The sequence below is a fragment of the Aphidius gifuensis genome, linkage group LG4 (genome assembly GCF_014905175.1).
Source record: "Aphidius gifuensis isolate YNYX2018 linkage group LG4, ASM1490517v1, whole genome shotgun sequence".
NCBI lineage: Eukaryota > Metazoa > Arthropoda > Insecta > Hymenoptera > Braconidae > Aphidius > Aphidius gifuensis.
Genome location: NC_057791.1, coordinates 16387069 through 16406325, shown reverse-complemented (window position 1 = coordinate 16406325; position 19257 = coordinate 16387069). Strand labels below are relative to the sequence as shown.

The window sequence follows — 19257 nt, the reverse complement described above, 5'->3', positions numbered from 1 at the left end:
GAAGTATACCTGAGTTAAATTGTATAATTTAAAATTGTTATTGCTCATTATTGACAACCACAACTTTTAACAATCATATTTTTTTTTTTTCTAAAGACAGCGGCATCTTGGCTAAAATAAATAATATGTAGACGAGCTAATTTTGTTGGTGCACAGCAGGCTTTTGGTGCTAGATCTGGATTCAAAAGATTAACAAGTGTTTGTACAACTGCATGATTTGTTGAATTCATATGAGAGTGTAATGGAAAATCACAATCACCAGCACAATAATTTGCTTCATAAACTGCTGGTTCAATAATCCAATCCTACAAAAAAAAATTAATAAATTGTCTGTAATATTTTGCTATAAAAAATACACAATTGTAAAGAAAAAAAAAGAGGATTTTTACCTGCCAATTTAGATCTATAAAATTAACACGAAATGATTTCATTTGACAGGCTTTTTTATCAGATGAATGAACATTACGTCTTTGTTCTGAAAAAAAAACAAACAAAAATTAACGAAAGTGTTTTGATAATTATTAATTATACTGTTGAATTTTTGTACTAACGATAAAATGGAATTTCATCATCGATAAACGTTGAGACACTTCTTTTATTTCTTTTATTTTTACGTTTTCTATGATATCTCTTGTGATCTGTATCGGGAGTTTGGAAAAATCCAACCATGAAAGGTTGTTTCTCAGGAGCACCATTTACTCCAACGATACCAATTTCTTCTGGTAATATTTCGAAGACTAAAATGAAAATTTAAATATTTTATTTAGCTGCGAGGAGTAGTGATATGCTATGAATTAAATTCGATTGAAAATATATATTCTTACCAGATTTATCAGCTGGTTGAATTGATATATAAAGTCCTCTATTTTCTCCTGGATATCTCACCCAATATTGCAATGCTGCACTGACGTTCAATGTCATCCAGCCTTGATCACTCATATTTTTATTTATAGAACTAATTAATTTCAATTCTTTTGTCCTAAAAATTAAATTAAATTTGTTAAATTTTTTAAAGTATAAATGTTAATTTTTTAATTTAAAATATTTGTCATTTTAAAGCGATTAAGATGCAAAGAAAATAACAAAAGTTTTTCATTTTTATTTTATAATAAAGCAACCCAGCATGTGACACAAAAAAAGTGTTGACGCACGTTAAAATGTATGTTTGAATATTGGATTTAAAAAAAAAGAATTCAATTCATTACAAAAACTACCTGGGAAAAAAAAAAAATATGAAAGTCAAGGTTGTTCAACCCTTAAAGTTGACACTTTATGTCTAGACCTAAACAAAATGTCAAAAGACAATAGAAAAAAAATTGCTGTCGAGACACAAACTTTCAGTATTTTCTTTGTTGTTAAATTCTTTATCTCGACCACCACTTGAGCCAAATGAATGAAGAAAAATAAAATGAAAAGAAGAGAAAGATAATCCCATAAAGAATAAAGAAAATATTTTAGTTTTGGTGCAGACAGGCGCCAACAAATTTTCTTTTTCAAAAGCCGAATAGAAAAGAACTGTCTTATGATGTACATGAAAAAAAAAAAAAACCTTATTATTATGACAATTCTCAGTAACTTTTTGTTCAAAAAAATACTTAGAAAATCATTTATCTAAGCAATTACCTACACTTGTCATTTAGACATGAATTTTCCAATAAATAAAATAGAAAAAAAAATAATTAAAAAATATATTTACCCACGATGTGTTTTAAAAATTCGATAAGCACTAATTTTAAATGGCTTATTATATTTTTTTTGTTTGATTTTAAGTGAACGATAAAATCGCAATTCAGCACCAATAATTGCTGCGTCATATGGTACCTCAGACATATCAAACAATAGCTTTTTTCCTCGTCTATTAGTAACACCAGAAAATTTTCGATCTGTTAAATTTAAAAAATAAAATACATATTAATAATAAAGAAAATAAATAATTTAAAATAAAAAGAAGAAACTTACATTGAGGTGTAAATGATATGATGACATCACTCTCATTGGCAACTCTGGAATTCAAACCAGGAAAATCACTTTCATTTTTGTTTTGATCGGAATCATATTTGTCTTCTGAATTGTCAAAGTCATCACCTTGATCACTTTGATTAAGATTTTTTTTATAAACATCAATTAAAAATTCAAGTCCTGAATTTTTTGGTGATGGTAATTTATTTTTTAACAATGGTTTTTCTGGTAAATCAAGAAATTCTAATATTTCATTTTGAATATCACGTTTTTCACGTTTTGTTACAGCATGCATTACTGTTTGTTGTCCATTATCAACATAAAAACCACTTGATTTTTCACAAAACACTTGTTTAATACTGTCATTTATTAATAAATAATTTATTATAAATATTAGAAAAAATCTACACAAAGCACTGTCTCTAATTCCACTCATTTTAACACTTTTTCATTCACAATTTTGTCTTTTGTCATTCACAATCACTTGATAATAACACAATTTTTTAGCAAGTCTATCAATCAAATAATTTTGTCGTTATATTTTTACACCTGTACTTTATTTTTTAAGCTTGAAAATTTAATTAATAACACTGTTTAAAAAATGAATTATTAAATTTCAAATTTCATATAAAAAATTATATATTACCAGTTTAATTTTTGGAGTAAAATTTTTTACAAATGACGAGAGCTTTATGGACGCACGAGCCACTGTTTCTTTTTGACTGGATGGAAAACTCCAGGCGACTACAAGTATTTCCTCAAGGGCTGAAAATACGAAAACTCTCTGAATTTTTTATTTGTCCTTTTTACCACCACTGCTTTTTCAGGAGCGTAAACACAAATATTAAATACCCCAGCTTATTTTAGTATCTCTATAAATTTATTTTTAATTAATCATCAAGACACGTTACTGATAATCATTAAAAAATAAAAAATTAATTTAATTTATAATCAAAAAAATTATTTACATTAAAAAAAAATGTTTAATTTATTAATTAATTTATATATATATGTATATATTTATTTATTTATATGAAATTAAATTATTCTTAAATAAAAAAATATTTTTTAAAAATATATCTAAGTTAACGATATATTTTATAAATTAATTAAAGAATAATATTAAAATGTAAATTTTAATTATTGACAAGCACAACGTGTAGCAACCATATTTTTTAATTTTTTATATAAAATTCTATTTCCTTGTGAAATAAGTACTCGTGTTGCTATTAATTCAGTTGGAGCACAACAAGCTTTTGGAGTAGGATGACGTTCATTTGGTTGAAGAAGATTAACAAGTGTTTGTACAACTGCATGATTTGTTGCATTCATATGTGAACTTAATGGAAAATTGCATTCACCAGCACAATAATATGCCTCAAATCCATCTGGTGCAATAACTACATCCTAAAATATAAAAAAAACCATTTAGAAATTAATAAATATATTACAAAATATGGAAATTAAATGATATTAATAATTTATATTTACATGAACACCAAGATCTCGAAAATTAACATAAAATGACATTCGTCGACAAGTTTTTGGAATATAAATTTCTGATGGATCGCCTCTTTGCACTAAAAAATTTAAAAAAAAAAAAAGCAATTATAATATATGTTATTAAATTATTTTAAATGTTAATTATTATCATCAACTGACCACCAAATTGTTTATTGGCAAAATCAAAAAGTGATGATTCGCTTTTTCTTTTTCTTATTTTTTTTATAATATTACGTTTTTGACGTTTTTCTCTGTTAATTAATTCTGAATTTTTAAAAAAACCAACTAAAAAAGGTTGCTTTTTTAGTGATCCAAAGTGTCCAACAATACCAACGTCTTTTGGTACAATTTCGAATTCTAAAATTAAATTAAAAATTTGAATTAATTTATTCATTGATTTTAAAATAAAATATACAATTTTAAATGAATATAAATAACAAATGAGAATTACCAGGACGACCAATTGGATGAACAGATAAATAAAGACCTTTATTATCTTCTGGATTGTTAACCCAATGTTGCACAGCTTCAGTGACATTCAATGTCATCCAGCCTTGATCTTTGATTGTTTTATTTACAGAGCTAACAAACTTTAGCTCTTTTTTTCTAAAAATTAAATTAAATAAATAATCAAATGTCATTGTTCTCAGACATTTTCTAAAGTATAAATGCTATTTGTCATTTTAAAGTAATGAAAATAAAATAATAGAAATGTTTGTTTGTTTTAAAAAATTCTTTAAAACCACTGGAAAGAAAAATAAAATGTCAAGGTTATTAGTCAACCCTTAGAATAAAAATTTCATGGCTCCAAACAATATTTAAAAGACAATAGAAATTTTTTCGTAAATACTATGAATTTTATTGTCATTTTTCATTTTACTTTTTTTTTTTTTTTGAAAGTTTTATCTAGTTACCACCACTCGAGCCAAGCGAATTAAGATAAAAAGAAGAATAAGATAAGCTCAAAAAGAATAGAAAAATCTTTTCAGGTAGACAAAAAGTATTTCCTTTAAAAAAGAAAATAAGAACCGCCTAATTGGGTACATGTAGAAGGACCTCATGGCTTATAAAGATAAGAAAAATATGTGTAAAATTTTTGTCTTCTGGGTGGTTCATCATATTAAAAATTTAAAAAAAAATTGTAAAAAATTATTTACCCATAAAGTGTTTTAAAAATTCGATAAACAGAAATAACAAATGTTTTAGGAATTTTTTGTTGTTTTATTTTTAATGAACGATAAATTCGTAATTCAGCATTAACAAGTTGTTCACCACTTGATACTTTTGTTACATCAAACCAGATTGTTTTTCCTCGTTTATGATTAGCATCAAAAAAATTTCGATCTGTTAAATTTAAATTGAAAAAGAATATATCAATGATACAACTCATTATTACAAGAAATAAAATAATAAAAAATTAACTTACAATGAGATGCAAATGACATGATGACATCACTATCATTGATGGCTCTAAGATCTCTACCACTCAAATTAAAATCAAAGACTTTATTATTTTCACTATTATTTTTTTTACCAAGAGCATTTTTATAAACATCAATTAAAAATTCAGATGCTGAATTATTAAGTAATGGTACATCATTTCTTGGCAGTGGTCTTTCTGGTAGATCAAAAAATTCCAATAAATCATCTCGTAATTGAAGTTTTTCTCTCTTTGTCGGAGTATGTACTACTGTTTGATATCCATTATCAGCATAATAACCACTTGATTTTTCACAAAACACTTGTTTAATACTGTCATTTATTAATAAATAATTTATTATAAATATTAGAAAATAATTACAAAAACCACTGACTCTAATTCCACTCATTTTATAACTTTTAAATTTTACTTTTTTCTATTATTATTAACTGGAGAATTTAAAAAAAAAAAGACAAAAAGTTATTTCATTTCTACTGGTTCATTATAATTGATGACTATTGAATTTTTTATTTAAAAAATTTACTCTTTTATAATTAGTTTAGATTTTATGAAAAATTATATTATGTAATATTTCGAATTTCGAATTTCGATTTCGATTGATAATTGATATTTTAAATTTGAGTAAAGAGTTAGGACAATTTTTTTGGTGCACAAGGATATTGTATCAAATCGAGGACGAGAGGATAGACGTGCAAGTCACAATTGGTTTGAGTGGATGTTCTTCTAAATGTTCTAAATATCCTTCAGGATACGAACTCATTCCACTTGTCGTTTGGCCCTTTACCCCCGCCTTTTCAGGACCGTAAATATCACCATCAAGTGCCTAAAATCAATTTCTAACAAGAATTTATCTTTCAAATTTTATGCACCAACATTAACACATCACTGGCACATGTTCATCATAAATTTTCAACCCCTAAATCTCAATAAACTTCAAAAATATTTATTAAATAATTAAAATCTAGTTTTTAAATTTCTTTGGGCATGATAATTATCTAGTTTTAAATATTTTTAAAAATATAACATGATTATTTAATTTATTGTAAAGAAAACCAATAAATAAGTTGATTTTTTTTTGTTTAAAAAATTGTAAAAAATACTCATCTCAGCAGGGTGTTAATAATATAAAAAAAAAAAAGAACAATTCTATTTTTAAATTTAGTATTTTTCATTTATAAATAAATATTAAGATAAATGTACGATCCTGAAAATTTTAAAATAGGACCGCCTTCGATACTAAAGTAGGCGGTGCCAATTTTAAATTTATTTGGATCCGAAAATTAAGATAAATGATTGTCTGACAATTTTTTACAATGGCAACATCATCAAAATTTTTTTTTTCAATAATCATCTAGAAATAAAACAGTCAAATAATTAAAAAAAAAAACAAAACATCATAGTAGATAAACAAAAACTTGTTTGTGATGATTATTAAAATTATATATAGTGGATTTATGAAAAAAAAATAAATAAAAATTTAGTGGAAGAAGAAGAGAGACACTGATGAAGACAGTAATGGCCCAAGGCAAATTCTCAACATATTTTTTTTTTTATCCTACTAAATTGAAAGACATCAAAATGAATAAAAGAAAGTAAATTTAATGTAAATATTTTTATTAGTTTACCTTTTTTCAGGGTGTCACCAGGTCATGCTTCTTCATAAATTTAATAAAATTTCGATTGAAAAATCAACACACAATATTAGTTTCAACATCTTCAAACAATACTTTGCATCTTTATTGGAGTATTATTATTAAAAAATAACAGCATAATAAATTTATAAAAGGATAATAAAATTCTGAAAGACAAGTTAATTATTAATGATAATTAGATATTATTTATTCAGTAAATTACTTAGGAAATATTTACAATATTATTATACGAAAAAAACATAGTAGAAAATGAATTTAAAATAAAAAAAATTGATAATTTAATTGAATCTTAAGTTGTAGTGAAGAATAACGATAATGTTTGATAAATTTATATTCAATTAATTTAATTATAAATTTACTTAACGTATTTTTCCATGAATTTTCTGTGAAATTCACTTCTCAAGCTGTCATTAATAAAGACATCATGTCTCTTTTTTGGCTCTGATCTTGCACAATTTTTAAACACAACATCGTCATCCCAACGTCGACGAACTTTCATGTCAGCTCTTGCTGGTTGAGCTGCATAAGTTAACAGAGGATTACCAGATAGAATATTTTCTGTTCTGATTCTTTCTTCTTCTTCACGTTTTTCATTCTCCTGTTAACAATAAATTATTAAAATTAAATATTATTCATGTTATTTATTAAATAAAAAAAAATAATAAATAAATAAAATTAATTATCATCAAGATATTTACCTTTTTTGCTTGTTCAACAGCACGTTCTTTTTTTATTTTTTGTAATTCAGCAAGTAAAGATGCAGTATCATCTTCATCATCACTATCAGAATCGGAATCATCATCATCCAAAGGATCATCTGCATCAAGACTAGCAGCTGGAGCTTGATCACTTTTTTGACGTTTTGGATTTGATGCTGGTGCTGGTTCAATCATACGTCTATTATTTGTTTTATCTTTTTCACGTTCACGCTCTTCAAGCTCTTTACGAAAATCACGGTTTCGTAATTCTTCAATTGTACCTTGTCCATGTTCTCTATATAAATAAAAATATAATTGATATAAAATAAATAAATAAATTTTATTAAACTAGTCATTGACAAATTAAATTGAGGTTATGTTTTTGTTGATGGATTTTTTTCTAACAGACATTATTTGTAATAGAAAAACAAATAAATTCAAACACAAAAATATAAATTATAGCTTTCGTTTTATTTAATAATAAATAGAATATAAATTAATTTTGTAATTTACCTGTATTTGAGCTTTGTGTGTGATGGCAAATCTCGACTACTGTATTGTTTTGAGATTGCACTTAAATCTTTTTCTCCACGACCTTGGCCACCACGAGCCGTATCATAAGTTGGTCTTGCTGCAGTTGACATATTATTTTAATTATTTAATAATGTTATTAGTTATTTTATTTATAAATATTATCAAATGATTGACGAGCAAAGTCGTATGTGATTATTGACAGTTCAGATGGATGATATATATTTTTTTTTTTTTATTTTCCGCCATTTTAAAAATGGCGATGACATTAAAAGCGCGCTAATTTTCAAAACTTAAATAAGTAAAAATATAAATAAATTTGAATAAAAATATTTAAAATTTCTTTATTAATTATAATTTGGTATGTCAGGAAATATTGTTGTTATATTTTTGGAATATTTAGAAATGAGTTTAGCTGTATCACGCTGTTAAAAAAAATAATAATTAAATCATAGAAAAAAAATATAATAAAATAATTATTTATACAAAAAAAGACTTGGATTTTTAATAACTGTTACTTCTTGAATAATAATAATAACGTTTGTTTATTTAAATAATTTATTTACTTAATAAAAAAATTATTATTAATTATAATGATAATTATGGAAGTAGCTACATTTGTTTTTCATGTGTTTAAATTAATAAACCTATACAAACGTATTTAAGTACTATTTTTCAAGAGTATTAAGATAAAATATTTTTTATTATTATAAAGCAAGAAATAACAACTGGATAAATATATTGAAATTAGAACATTATTTATTACTTTTATTAAATTATTACACTTGTGGTTTTATAGTTTTTTTAAACTTGAACCAAATATATGTATGCTTAAGTATATATTAATCTTCATAAGTATCTCGAATTAATGAACGTTAATTTTGAGTCAATTATGCATATTATTGACGCTAATTCATAAAAAAAAAATCAATGGATTATTCAATTGATAAATAATTGATTATTTATTATTTCATTCAATTATAATAACAGGTTCATTAAATTTTCAAAAACCTCAAATAAATATGGGAAATTTAATGAAAAATAATTTATAAAAATTGTTAGCAGTGTTCCTTTTTTTTTTTCAAGTTAATGACGTCTAATGCCTAAGAAGCCCACTATCAAGTAGTCTTCTTGGTGCTAATTTAATCTAGCCTATGCAGGTGGTCAGCAATTATTAATTGATTTAGTTTCAAAACCTAATTTTTTATTTTAAAAATAATATTTTATATTTAGCAGAATGTATTATTAATATTTTATATTTAGCCTTACTCAATTGTGTTAGGCTATAAATATAAAATATTATAATAATACATTCTGCTCATGTAAGCCATGGTATGTACACATATTATATCGGTAAAATCCTCGTAAAAATTTTGATATACTCATCGAAACCCTCGATGCCGATGCATGATTTTAAGCCAAAATGGAAATGATAAATCATAACCCTGGGGTAATTTCCAGTACCGTAGATTTCTTCTAAAAGAAGGGTAGAAAAAGAGATAGGAGATTCGAACCGTCGATTTCTTCTAAATGAAGAATTAAAGAAGAGATAGAAAATCGAGCCAGAAGAAATAGAGGTTTTAGAACTTATCCCTGGTGGAAATATTTCTCCACCTTTTGTCCAAGTTTTTCTCCACTTTTTTCCGAAAATAACTCATAATTAGAGAAATGGCAGAAAAAATTAAAATAAATTTTCGGTGGAGAAAGCTTGAAAAAATAGTGGAAATATTTCTCCGCCATTTCTCCAACTATATGGATCATTTTCGGAGAAAGATGGAAAAAAATATTGAGAAATGGCGGAGAAATATTTCCACCAGGAAACTTGTCGGTACTTTCGTTTTTGAGATTTAAAAAAGACAATTTAACAAGTAACAATAATAAGCACATTATGTTGGTAAGCTTTTTTTATTTATGTTAAAATACTTACGACATTTATATTTATGCTACAGTAATTACAATACGAGTTATAAAAAAGCATCTTTTTTTTTAGACAATTTATGATGATAAATCTCTTCTATAGTTTTGGGTAAATTTACAGAAAGAAAAAGTTCCATAATGTATGTAAATAACGGCGTCTGTTCCTCTCTGAAATCGAAGAAAAAACATCCCTTTTGTTAATTTGTAGGCATTTAACACAAAAATAATAAAATATCATCTTGCCATCCATCATACTAATTAGAAATAAAGTATAATTTTTAGCAAAATTAATTTTAAGCTAGTTAGTATAATGAATGGCAATATGATAATTTTTTTTTTTGTATAAATGTTAATAAACTCCTTAATATCACTTAAAGTACATTCTGTAAATTAAAAATAGAAAAAAAACAAAATGTTTATCATATAATAAGTTATTCAATAAATATTAATCAAGTATTAAATAAACACTTATTTATTTTAAATATTTACTAGATTTAAATATTATCTAGAATTCAGATAAATAATTGTCTAAAAATTCCTTACAATTAATTAAAAAAAAAAAACATCCTATAGTAGATATAATCAAAAACTTGTTTGTGATTATTAAAATTAAAATTATATAGAATGGATTTAGTGAATGAAGAGGTACATTAATAAATTATCAACATATTTTTTTTTTTTATAGATAATTCATAATTTGATTAATGAGTACTGTCATGTATTGTTATAAATAATTGTAATTTATTTTACTCAAATTCAACGGAGGGTTGTTAATTTACCTGTGTAAAATTTGCCTATATATAGCATGTTTTTAATTTTGCTACATTTAAATTTTTCCCGGGTAAAAAAAGAATCCAATATGGAGACCACAACAAATATGGCAGCTGTTTGTTATTATTATTAATTAAAAATAAACAAAAAATTTTTTATAAAATTAATTATTGTTTAAATAATTAATAAACAATATTAATATTTTCATTATCAATATATATTTTTTCAAATTAAATAACATAGCTATGAATAAAATGGATTATTTATTTTTTTTTAATGTCATGTTGTCAAATGATAATAATTGTTGATTGATCAATCTACTCAGGTGATTCCAAGTCAATTAAAAATTACCATTTAATTATTGTTTAATAATTGACTGATCTTTTATATTAATCTACTATTAATTTACTTAAAAATATCATATTTTAAATAATTTCTGTCAAGTTTATTAACTTTCAACACATAATGTTAAAAATATTCAAAGAAAGTGTCAACACGTGGTCTGTTTCATCAAAAACAATTACCAAAAAAACAATAGATAATTATGGAAAAAAATTAGTACATACAAATAATGAAAAAGCTGTAAGTTTAATATAAATATTATTTTTAATTATAGTATTGATAAAATTAACTAAACGTATTTATTTTAAATTTTCAAGGGTTTATTTGGAATATCAAATACAAATTCAGGAAGAAAATTGCAACATCTTAATGAACAAATGATTATAGATGCAAATTGTTTGTTAGCAGAAGCAACAGACAATAATAGAACCAGAAAAATGGTACAAATAATTGATGATTTGTCTGATACTGTCACAAGAACATCTGATGTTGTTAAATTTATCAGTACAACACATCATGATGAGTATATAAAAACAGCAGCACAAATAATTTATCAAAATGTTAATGAAAAAATTACAAAGTAATTTATACAATTTAATTTATTATCAACTAAAAATATCATAATTATTATTAACAGTTGTTTATTTTTTTAATTAGATTGAATATTGATCAACGACTTTACAATGCTGTTGAAAAAATAACAGAAGCTGGTGACATTCAATCAACAACAAACATTGATGACTACGTTTTACAATTATATGTAAACAATTGTAAAAAATCTGGAGCTTTGTTATCTGATGAATCAAAAGAAACAATTATAAAGCTACAAAATATTATTTCTGAAGTTGGTATTTAAATTAATTTTATAAAAATTAAATTATAAATGAGATCATATGTAAAATATTGATGTTTTTTTTAGAACTCGATGGCAATGATGAATGGTTTTTATATTCTCCCAAATGGAAAACGAAAAAATGAACGAAAATTTGAAGTAGTTGTTCAAAAATTGCTAAATTCACGACATAAATTAGCTGAAATTTGTGGTTTTTCTAATTATGCAAATATGTAAGTGGCTTTTCATTCGTTAAACCATAAAATCATGTAAAAAGATAAATTAAAATTCTATTTTTTTTATTACAGGGCAGTTGAAGGAAGTGCTTTGGGATCTCTAGATGTCGTTCACAATTTTATAAATATTCTAAATGACAATTTAAAAGACACAGCAACAAAACAACAAAAAGTAGCAAGAAAATATGTAACAGATGACATTAATTTAGACAACTATAAGCCTTATTTTTCATTGGATAATTGTTGGGAAGGATTAAACATTTTAGTTGAATCATTATTTGGAATTAAATTAGTACCTGTAACAATTGCTCGAGGTGAAACTCTATCACCAACTGTCAAAAAATACGAAGTTATTTGTCAAAATGAGGGTCTTCTTGGCTACATTTATTGTGATTTTTTTGCAAATATTAATGATGTAAAACCTAATCAAGGATGTTGCTATCATACCATAAGAAAAGGTAGATTATTATCTGACGGTACTTACCAGGTAATTAATCCATCTACAATTAAAATTTCTATTTTAAAATTATGGCAATAATTAATTTGCTTCTTTTTTGTATTTTTAAAGAATCCAATAGTTGCAGTGTCTCTAAATTTACCAAGACGAGATGAGAATGATCCATGCTTATTATCATATGAATTAGTTGATTCACTTTTTCATACAATGGGATATGCACTGCATGCAATGTTGAGCAAAACACAGTATCAATATATTCATGGTACAAAATGTAGTCGTGACATAAGTGAAATACCAAGTGCATTGATGTTAAACTTTTCAAATGACCCCAGAATCATTAAATTATTTGCAAAACATTATCAAACACGTGAAGCTATACCAGATAATTTATTAAATAAATATTGTGCAATTAGAAATATTGTTCCTGCAGCAAGTTTACAGGAGCATATATTTTTTAGTATGTTGGATCAAAATTATCACTCAAAAATTCTTGATGAATCTAGTTATGATGTTGTTAAAAAAGTACATGAAAATTATGGAATTAAAAATGATCAATCATTAAAGGTAACTATTATTATTTAAAGTTAAATAAATTATTCAAAATTATTAATTTAATTATTTTCAGTACTGCCAAATGCATTCTCCTGAAATTGCTGAGTATGGAGCAACATCATATTCATACTTGAGCTCAAAAGCAATTGCCTCGTGGATTTGGCAAATGTATTTTCAAGATGATCCATTAAATAGAACAGCTGGTGATAAATATCGTTATGAATTTTTAGCTCATGGAAATGGAAAAATTTCATCAAAACTTGTTACTGATTTTGTAAAACAAGATATAACTGCTGAAAATTTAGCTAAAACACTCATTGATGATATCAAAAATAATGAAGATCAAATTCAATATATTGAAGCATTAAAAATTTAATTGTTAATTTTTATTTTTTTGTAAATAAAAATATACATTTTTCCTTCATTTTAAAGTTTATTTAAATTTGGAGAAAGTTAATCTACCGAGGAGATTAGACATCAAGGACATCCTCTTCACTGTCACTTTCGTGTTGAAGTTTAGAAACATTATTTGATAACAAGTTACGTGTATTTTAAATTGACATTAATGTAAAATTTTTTGCAATATTAAATGTTGCGTTAAGAATGCAGTGTATCGCTATAGATAGATACAGAAAAAAAAAAAATTACTATTGCTGAATCGACTCTTTGGCAATATGAGTGAAAGGTGGTTATTTTAATTTTTTCTTTATTCAATTTTCAAGTTATTAACGACAGTTTTGAGTTGAGCGTCAATGCATGAAGATATTTAATTTTGTTTTATCAATAAAAGACACTTAAAATGTGGTTTTCATTGTTGGTTACTTGTATTTTCATTTGTTTTATAAAATTAATATTATCTTGGAGACGTCCATCTTCATTTCCAAATGGTAAAATAAATGATTTCATTGAAATTATTATTTAATTAATTAATAAACTATTAATTTTTGTAAATTCAAGGTCCAAAAGGTTTGCCAATTGTTGGAAATTTATTTGATTTAAAAAATTTGGTAGATAAATTTGGCTCACATGGTGCTGCATGGTGTCAATTGGCAAATGAATATGGTCCAGTTGTTGGTCTTAGACTTGGCTTTGGAAATCCTTTGATAATAATATCTGGCTATGATGCTGTTATGGAAATGTTAAATCGTCGTGAATTTGATGGACGTCCAAATGGCTTTATCTTTAGTCATCGTACCCACGGAAAAAAACGTGGTGTTCTTTTTACTGATGGAAAAACTTGGACAGACCAAAGAAGGCAACAAAAAAAAAATACAAGAAAAAATATCTAATTTTTATTAAACAATATTTATTGTGGGTTTTTTTTTTTTTTTTAAGGTTTTCTATTAAATGTCTAAAAGATTTAGGATGGGGAAGACAAACAATGGAAGAACTTATTCTCGAAGATGCTGGAGGTTTAATTAAAAATATTGAAACATTATCAAAAAAAGGTGTTATTAAAAATTTAAATAACTTGACCAACTCAGCTGTGATAAATAGTTTATGGTCACTTATAGGAGGTACTCGGTAATAATAAAAAAAAAAAAAAGACTAAATTACAAAGAAAATAGTCAAGATGCTTGTAAATGAAAAACAAAATTAATAAATTTTAGATATGATGTAGCAAAAGGTGATGCAAAAATAATGAAGACTCTTCAAATATTAAATGATTCAATCAGAGAATCAAATGTATCTGGTGGCTTGTTGAATCATTTTCCATTTTTAAGATTTATTGCACCACGTTTAAGTGGCTACAGAACCATCACAGATAGATATCGTCTAATGTGGTCTTTTTTTTCGGTAAGAATAACAGAAAAATAATTGTTTAAATTAATTAATAATTGATTTATTTAAAAGGCAGAAGTATCATCACACAAAGCCTCAAAAAAACCTGGAATTATGAGAGATTTAATTGATACTTATTTGGAGGAAATTAAAGAACATGAAGAAGATCCAACATCATCATTTAATGGTACTTAAATATTGTTAATTGAATGTTTATTATTTAATTTTTAATAATTAAAAAATAATATTATTATCAATTTTAGAAATGGAACTAATTGCATTGTTGAAGGATTTATTTAGTGCTGGTGTTGATACGACAACGAATAGTATTGGTTTTACTCTGGATTATTTAACAGTAAATCCTCATGTTCAAGCAAAAGTTCATGAAGAACTTGATAGAGTTATTGGCAGAGATAATTTACCCTCAATAACAACAAGAAATTCGTAAGTTAATTTTGATAATACATAGAGATTAAGTAATTATTAAAAATATAATTTAAATTTTAGTTTACCATATTTAAATGCAACACTTGCTGAAGTTTTAAGACTTTCAAATATTGGACCAACTACAATACCTCATCGTTGTACAATTGATAATACAAAATTTATGAATTTTAATATTAAAAAGAATTATACATTACTTGCAAATATAATGAGTGTTCATTTGGATAAAGAACATTGGGGTGATCCAGAAGTATTTAGACCAGAAAGATTTATCAATGAAGATGGTGTTTTTGTTGTTGATCCATGGTTGATGCCTTTTGGAGCAGGTTACTTAAATTTATTATTTAAATGTTGTGTTTTGTTTTCAAGTATTTGAATGAAATATTAATTTGTTATTCAAGGTCGGAGAAAATGCTTGGGCGAAGCTTTGGCAAAGAATGGACATTTTTTATTTGTTTCTAGTTTGTTGCAAAAATTTGAGTTTCAATTACCACCAGGACACAGTTTACCATCAATGACAGGAATGGATGGCTTTACCCTTTCACCACCAATATTTGATATTCTCGTTCTTCCAAGATGAATAATACAATTTACAATTAAATTCTTAGCTGTTATTTTAATTGATTTAGTTTATCTAGTAGAAATAAATTAAGGTATCCAAATAATTTACTGATCAATCAATACAACCCAAAAGAAAAACAAAGCCCCTATCAAATTATTCATTTAAACATCTTGCTAATTAAAAATAAATTTATAAAATTGTTCAACATAAACATCAATACTAAATGTTAATTAAAATGATGTAAAAAAAAATAATACAAACAAATTTGTTTTTAAATTATTGAATCGTTTATTCAAATGAAAAATAAACTATTATACATTTTTAGTATAAACGTTGTGGTTTTCCCATTGATGATTTAATGTTGAGGGAACGAACATTTTGCCAGTGTTTTTTCAAAAGTGAAACCAAGAAGTTAATTGACAAATGAACATTTTGTACAAGCTCATCTGGGCTCATTTCAACGTGTCCAACAGCAACAGACAAACAAAGTACCTGAAAAATAGATAATAAAAATATGTTAATTATTTTATATAAAAAATTAATTAAACAATCATAAATATTATTAATTTATTTAATTGTTTCAACACAGATTGAGGTTTGATGTCATGTTTAAACACCATACACACCCGGTGCTGAATTTTTTTTAATCTACTTCCGTTGACGACCTACAAAGCTAGATTGTTTTTGACACAATGCAGGTGCTTTTTAGGAAGTACAATAATAACAATAATAATTTGATAATTATTTAATAAATTAATTACCTTTTTCATTTGGAATTTGATTGTTGTTTTGACTTCATCAATCTTGGCAGTCATTGATTCTTGATGAGACAAAAGACCAGGAAATTTACCAGCTTTGTTCAAACCTGGACCCAACAAACGTGGGATTTGTTTGATCAAGGATTCACTGGCCAAGAAAGCATCGTATTTTTTAGCTAGAATTAAACAAATAAAACCAACAATTAATTTACAAATACAACAATCAATTTATACAAGTAAATTTTATAGTTTTGTTTTTTAAATGTTTCAACACAGATTGAGGTTTGATGTCATGTTTAAACATCATACACACCCGGTGCTGAATTTTTTTAATCTACTTCCGTTGACGACCTACAAAGCTAAATTGTTTTTGACACAATGTTGGTGCTTTTTAGGAAGAATTTACTAATTTATTTACAAAAAAATCTCAAACAATTTTTACCTAATTTCTTGACGAGTTTCTTGTTTTTGTTTAATTTTTTTAAAGCTTCAGCATCCATGAATGGAACATTGTTTGCTTTGGCTTCGTCACAATGCTGTTGATCACCAAGAATGCATACCTTCATTTTTGGTCTTGGGATATTCTTCAATCTATAATTAAACAAAAAACAAAATCACATTAATTATTGCTTTTACAAGACTTAAAGTATTCTTTTTGGTCTTTTTATTGTCAAGATTTTGACTGTCTCATTGTGAGGTGATTGACTTACCAACAAGATCAGAAGATCATGTTAATAAAAAAAAATATAATTATTATTTAATATATGATTAAACAATAAAGACGGTAAAAACCTCCCCAATTAATTTAAGACCCTGGGTGCAGGTCCGCCAAGTAAAACTCAGCTCCCTGATATAAATGAGAAGATCTTTTCGTGTATCAAAAAAATACTACTTTTAAATAAATGACAAAATTCATATCATGAAAATAAAATACGAAAAGAACTCTCAAATTCAGGTAGAAACATACTTTACTGTTCCGGAGAAACGCTTGTCCTTCTGTGGATCGTAATTTTTGAGTCCAATTTGTAACTCAATTGTCTCAACGAAATTTCTTTTTTTTTCTTGTGATCCTTGAATGGCGGCATTGACGCATTCGTAGAGTGTATCACGTGATACTTTGGAGCTGAAATATATAATTAAAAAAATTAATTAGTAACAATTTTAATATAAATTTTAAATTATTGCAGGGATATAATTAGAACAGTTGGAATATACTTTGGAGAAACAAGCTGGGGCTTTGAAGAAGCCAGCTAATTGTCCAGCTAAAATGACCACGTGGAACCAAGTTAATTAAATTATGGTTTTTTAGGAGAAATGTCAGCATACACAATTAAGCACAATGTTATATAGAACAATCGTCTCTACTCTGTGTGTATGTTAGATTAATTTTCCTTCTGTTGTCCCAAAGATAATATGTAGATTTAATATTATCTCTCTACTGCAGAAGGGTAATACTCAATAATTATACAAAGTAACCTCAAATATGAGCTTACAAATGTGGCAAATTTAATTTATCAAAAAATGGCTTGATTATTATTAATGCTAATACTAATTGAGATATTATTTAATTATCAAATATGGTAATTGGTTTTATAATATTTGCAAATTGCAATTAGTACTTACGCCATGATGAAGCTTGATGAAGCTGGTGAATGATCAACGACCAGACGGGTTCGTGAGCATTCGATGAAGGATGGATTTCTTCAGATTTTTTGGGCACCAAGAGGGACTTTAGTTGAAGGTCGCTTTGCCGGTGATATAGCCATTTCAAAATGGCTGCTATTTTCTAGATTACTTATGGAAAATTACGATAGAGTATTTTTCGATTTCCGTATATTTGAAAACTACAAAAATTAATTATAATTAAAACTTGAAATAATTAAAGAATTTAAATGAAAAAAAAAACAATTATTAAATAATAAAATTCATGATTATTAATTGATAAATTATCTTGATTATTTTTTTTTTAAATGTGTTTAATTAAAATTAGAATAAAAATAATTTATACCGGCATTTGACAAGCAACATAACCTCCAGATCATAAATCATAATAATTAGACACCAACAACGATAACGTTGTTTTTTTTTGTCGAAAAAAAAATAAATAACAACAAAACATTTAAACAATAATAAACACATCATGTCGGTGAGTACAATAAACAATTAAAATATTAATTTTTGATATTTAATACATTTATTTTTTGTTTGTTAAAACTAATTTTTTATTAAACAAAAATAAACAATAACAACAACAATGTAATTTACATATGATTAATAAACATTACAGCAACAAAATATTGATCCAAACAAGGAAAAAAAGAGGAAAGAAAGTATCTTGGATTTATCAAAATATTTAGAAAAAAATATAAGAGTTAAATTTGCTGGTGGACGTGAAGCAGCAGGTATCCTCAAGGGTTATGATCCTCTTCTTAATTTGGTTCTTGACAGTACAACAGAATACCTCAGAGGTAAATAATTGATAAACAAATCATAAAAAATAATTAGTTTTTTATTAATGATTATTGTGTATCCTTAGATCCAGATGATCCATACAAGTTGAATCAAGACACAAGACAATTGGGATTAGTTGTTTGCAGAGGTACATCTGTTGTCTTAATTTGTCCAGTTGATGGAATGGAATCAATACAAAATCCATTTATCCAACAAGACAGCTAAGTTAAAATAATTATCTTCAAATACATAATAATAATATCAATAGAAAAATATTGTTTAAAATGTCAGGGATATTTTTTTTTTCACTCAAAAAATCATTTTACAATTTAAATAATTGTTTTTTATATTTTTGTTCATTTTGATTAT

General features: G+C 25.4%; 7 protein-coding genes across 7 annotated transcripts; 3 read left to right on the top strand and 4 right to left on the bottom strand.

The window, feature by feature from the left end:
* Positions 1 to 14: 14 nt before the first annotated feature.
* LOC122853975 (protein 60A-like) lies at positions 15 to 2478 on the bottom strand. The gene is made up of 6 exons (XM_044154385.1): positions 1960 to 2478; positions 1697 to 1883; positions 825 to 979; positions 552 to 737; positions 390 to 475; positions 15 to 305 (listed from the first exon to the last, which is right to left on the bottom strand). Exons 1-6 carry the CDS (start codon positions 2393 to 2395, stop codon positions 48 to 50), a joined length of 1308 nt encoding a protein of 435 aa, XP_044010320.1. The 5' UTR covers positions 2396 to 2478; the 3' UTR covers positions 15 to 47.
* A 621-nt stretch (positions 2479 to 3099) lies between these two features.
* LOC122853974 (protein 60A-like) lies at positions 3100 to 5291 on the bottom strand. Its single transcript, XM_044154384.1, has 7 exons — positions 5264 to 5291; positions 4889 to 5203; positions 4620 to 4806; positions 3914 to 4068; positions 3622 to 3819; positions 3451 to 3539; positions 3100 to 3366 (listed from the first exon to the last, which is right to left on the bottom strand). Exons 1-7 carry the CDS (start codon positions 5289 to 5291, stop codon positions 3100 to 3102), a joined length of 1239 nt encoding a protein of 412 aa, XP_044010319.1.
* Positions 5292 to 6710: 1419 nt separating this feature from the next.
* LOC122855283 (protein CWC15 homolog B) lies at positions 6711 to 8007 on the bottom strand. Its single transcript, XM_044156514.1, has 3 exons — positions 7767 to 8007; positions 7254 to 7548; positions 6711 to 7153 (listed from the first exon to the last, which is right to left on the bottom strand). Exons 1-3 carry the CDS (start codon positions 7895 to 7897, stop codon positions 6911 to 6913), a joined length of 669 nt encoding a protein of 222 aa, XP_044012449.1. The 5' UTR covers positions 7898 to 8007; the 3' UTR covers positions 6711 to 6910.
* Positions 8008 to 10825: 2818 nt separating this feature from the next.
* Positions 10826 to 13280, top strand: LOC122855278 (mitochondrial intermediate peptidase-like). Its single transcript, XM_044156508.1, has 7 exons — positions 10826 to 11054; positions 11132 to 11394; positions 11472 to 11658; positions 11734 to 11879; positions 11955 to 12369; positions 12451 to 12903; positions 12965 to 13280. The coding sequence occupies exons 1-7, from the start codon at positions 10938 to 10940 to the stop codon at positions 13265 to 13267; spliced, it is 1884 nt and encodes a 627-aa protein (XP_044012443.1). The 5' UTR covers positions 10826 to 10937; the 3' UTR covers positions 13268 to 13280.
* Positions 13281 to 13661: 381 nt separating this feature from the next.
* LOC122855280 (methyl farnesoate epoxidase-like) lies at positions 13662 to 15880 on the top strand. The gene is made up of 8 exons (XM_044156510.1): positions 13662 to 13778; positions 13849 to 14146; positions 14227 to 14415; positions 14502 to 14688; positions 14746 to 14860; positions 14937 to 15117; positions 15181 to 15443; positions 15519 to 15880. Exons 1-8 carry the CDS (start codon positions 13691 to 13693, stop codon positions 15695 to 15697), a joined length of 1500 nt encoding a protein of 499 aa, XP_044012445.1. The 5' UTR covers positions 13662 to 13690; the 3' UTR covers positions 15698 to 15880.
* Positions 15881 to 15943: 63 nt separating this feature from the next.
* Positions 15944 to 18192, bottom strand: LOC122855281 (60S ribosomal protein L10a-like). The gene is made up of 5 exons (XM_044156511.1): positions 18061 to 18192; positions 17405 to 17560; positions 16880 to 17028; positions 16441 to 16613; positions 15944 to 16171 (listed from the first exon to the last, which is right to left on the bottom strand). The coding sequence occupies exons 1-5, from the start codon at positions 18063 to 18065 to the stop codon at positions 16001 to 16003; spliced, it is 654 nt and encodes a 217-aa protein (XP_044012446.1). The 5' UTR covers positions 18066 to 18192; the 3' UTR covers positions 15944 to 16000.
* A 199-nt stretch (positions 18193 to 18391) lies between these two features.
* Positions 18392 to 19195, top strand: LOC122855282 (U6 snRNA-associated Sm-like protein LSm7). Its single transcript, XM_044156512.1, has 3 exons — positions 18392 to 18583; positions 18725 to 18905; positions 18974 to 19195. Exons 1-3 carry the CDS (start codon positions 18578 to 18580, stop codon positions 19111 to 19113), a joined length of 327 nt encoding a protein of 108 aa, XP_044012447.1. The 5' UTR covers positions 18392 to 18577; the 3' UTR covers positions 19114 to 19195.
* The last annotated feature ends 62 nt before the right edge of the window (positions 19196 to 19257 follow it).

Bases quoted from the DNA above. Each gene is read 5' to 3' on its own strand.
- LOC122853975 (XM_044154385.1), bottom strand. From the start codon at position 2,395: ATGAGTGGAATTAGAGACAGTGCTTTGTGTAGATTTTTTCTAATATTT. The intron at 476-551 runs GTTAGTACAAAA...TTTTTTTTTCAG, and splicing joins TGATGAAATTCCATTTTATC to AACAAAGACGTAATGTTCAT. The intron at 306-389 runs GTAAAAATCCTC...TTTTTTTTGTAG, and splicing joins TTATAGATCTAAATTGGCAG to GATTGGATTATTGAACCAGC.
- LOC122853974 (XM_044154384.1), bottom strand. From the start codon at position 5,291: ATGAGTGGAATTAGAGTCAGTGGTTTTT. The intron at 4,807-4,888 runs GTAAGTTAATTT...TAAATTTAACAG, and splicing joins CATGTCATTTGCATCTCATT to ATCGAAATTTTTTTGATGCT. The intron at 3,367-3,450 runs GTAAATATAAAT...TTTATATTTTAG, and splicing joins TTCGAGATCTTGGTGTTCAT to GATGTAGTTATTGCACCAGA.
- LOC122855283 (XM_044156514.1), bottom strand. From the start codon at position 7,897: ATGTCAACTGCAGCAAGACCAACTTATGATACGGCTCGTGGTGGCCAA. The intron at 7,549-7,766 runs GTAAATTACAAA...TTATTTATATAG, and splicing joins CACACAAAGCTCAAATACAG to AGAACATGGACAAGGTACAA. The intron at 7,154-7,253 runs GTAAATATCTTG...TATTGTTAACAG, and splicing joins CTGTTGAACAAGCAAAAAAG to GAGAATGAAAAACGTGAAGA.
- LOC122855278 (XM_044156508.1), top strand. From the start codon at position 10,938: ATGTTAAAAATATTCAAAGAAAGTGTCAACACGTGGTCTGTTTCATCA. The intron at 11,659-11,733 runs GTTGGTATTTAA...TGTTTTTTTTAG, and splicing joins TACAAAATATTATTTCTGAA to AACTCGATGGCAATGATGAA. The intron at 12,904-12,964 runs GTAACTATTATT...AATTATTTTCAG, and splicing joins AAAATGATCAATCATTAAAG to TACTGCCAAATGCATTCTCC.
- LOC122855280 (XM_044156510.1), top strand. From the start codon at position 13,691: ATGTGGTTTTCATTGTTGGTTACTTGTATTTTCATTTGTTTTATAAAA. The intron at 14,416-14,501 runs GTAATAATAAAA...AATAAATTTTAG, and splicing joins TCACTTATAGGAGGTACTCG to ATATGATGTAGCAAAAGGTG. The intron at 15,118-15,180 runs GTAAGTTAATTT...TTTAAATTTTAG, and splicing joins TCAATAACAACAAGAAATTC to TTTACCATATTTAAATGCAA.
- LOC122855281 (XM_044156511.1), bottom strand. The intron at 17,029-17,404 runs GTATGTTTCTAC...GTTTAATTATAG, and splicing joins CGTTTCTCCGGAACAGTAAA to ATTGAAGAATATCCCAAGAC. The intron at 16,172-16,440 runs GTAATTAATTTA...TCTATTTTTCAG, and splicing joins TCAAATTCCAAATGAAAAAG to GTACTTTGTTTGTCTGTTGC.
- LOC122855282 (XM_044156512.1), top strand. The intron at 18,906-18,973 runs GTAAATAATTGA...GTGTATCCTTAG, and splicing joins TACAACAGAATACCTCAGAG to ATCCAGATGATCCATACAAG.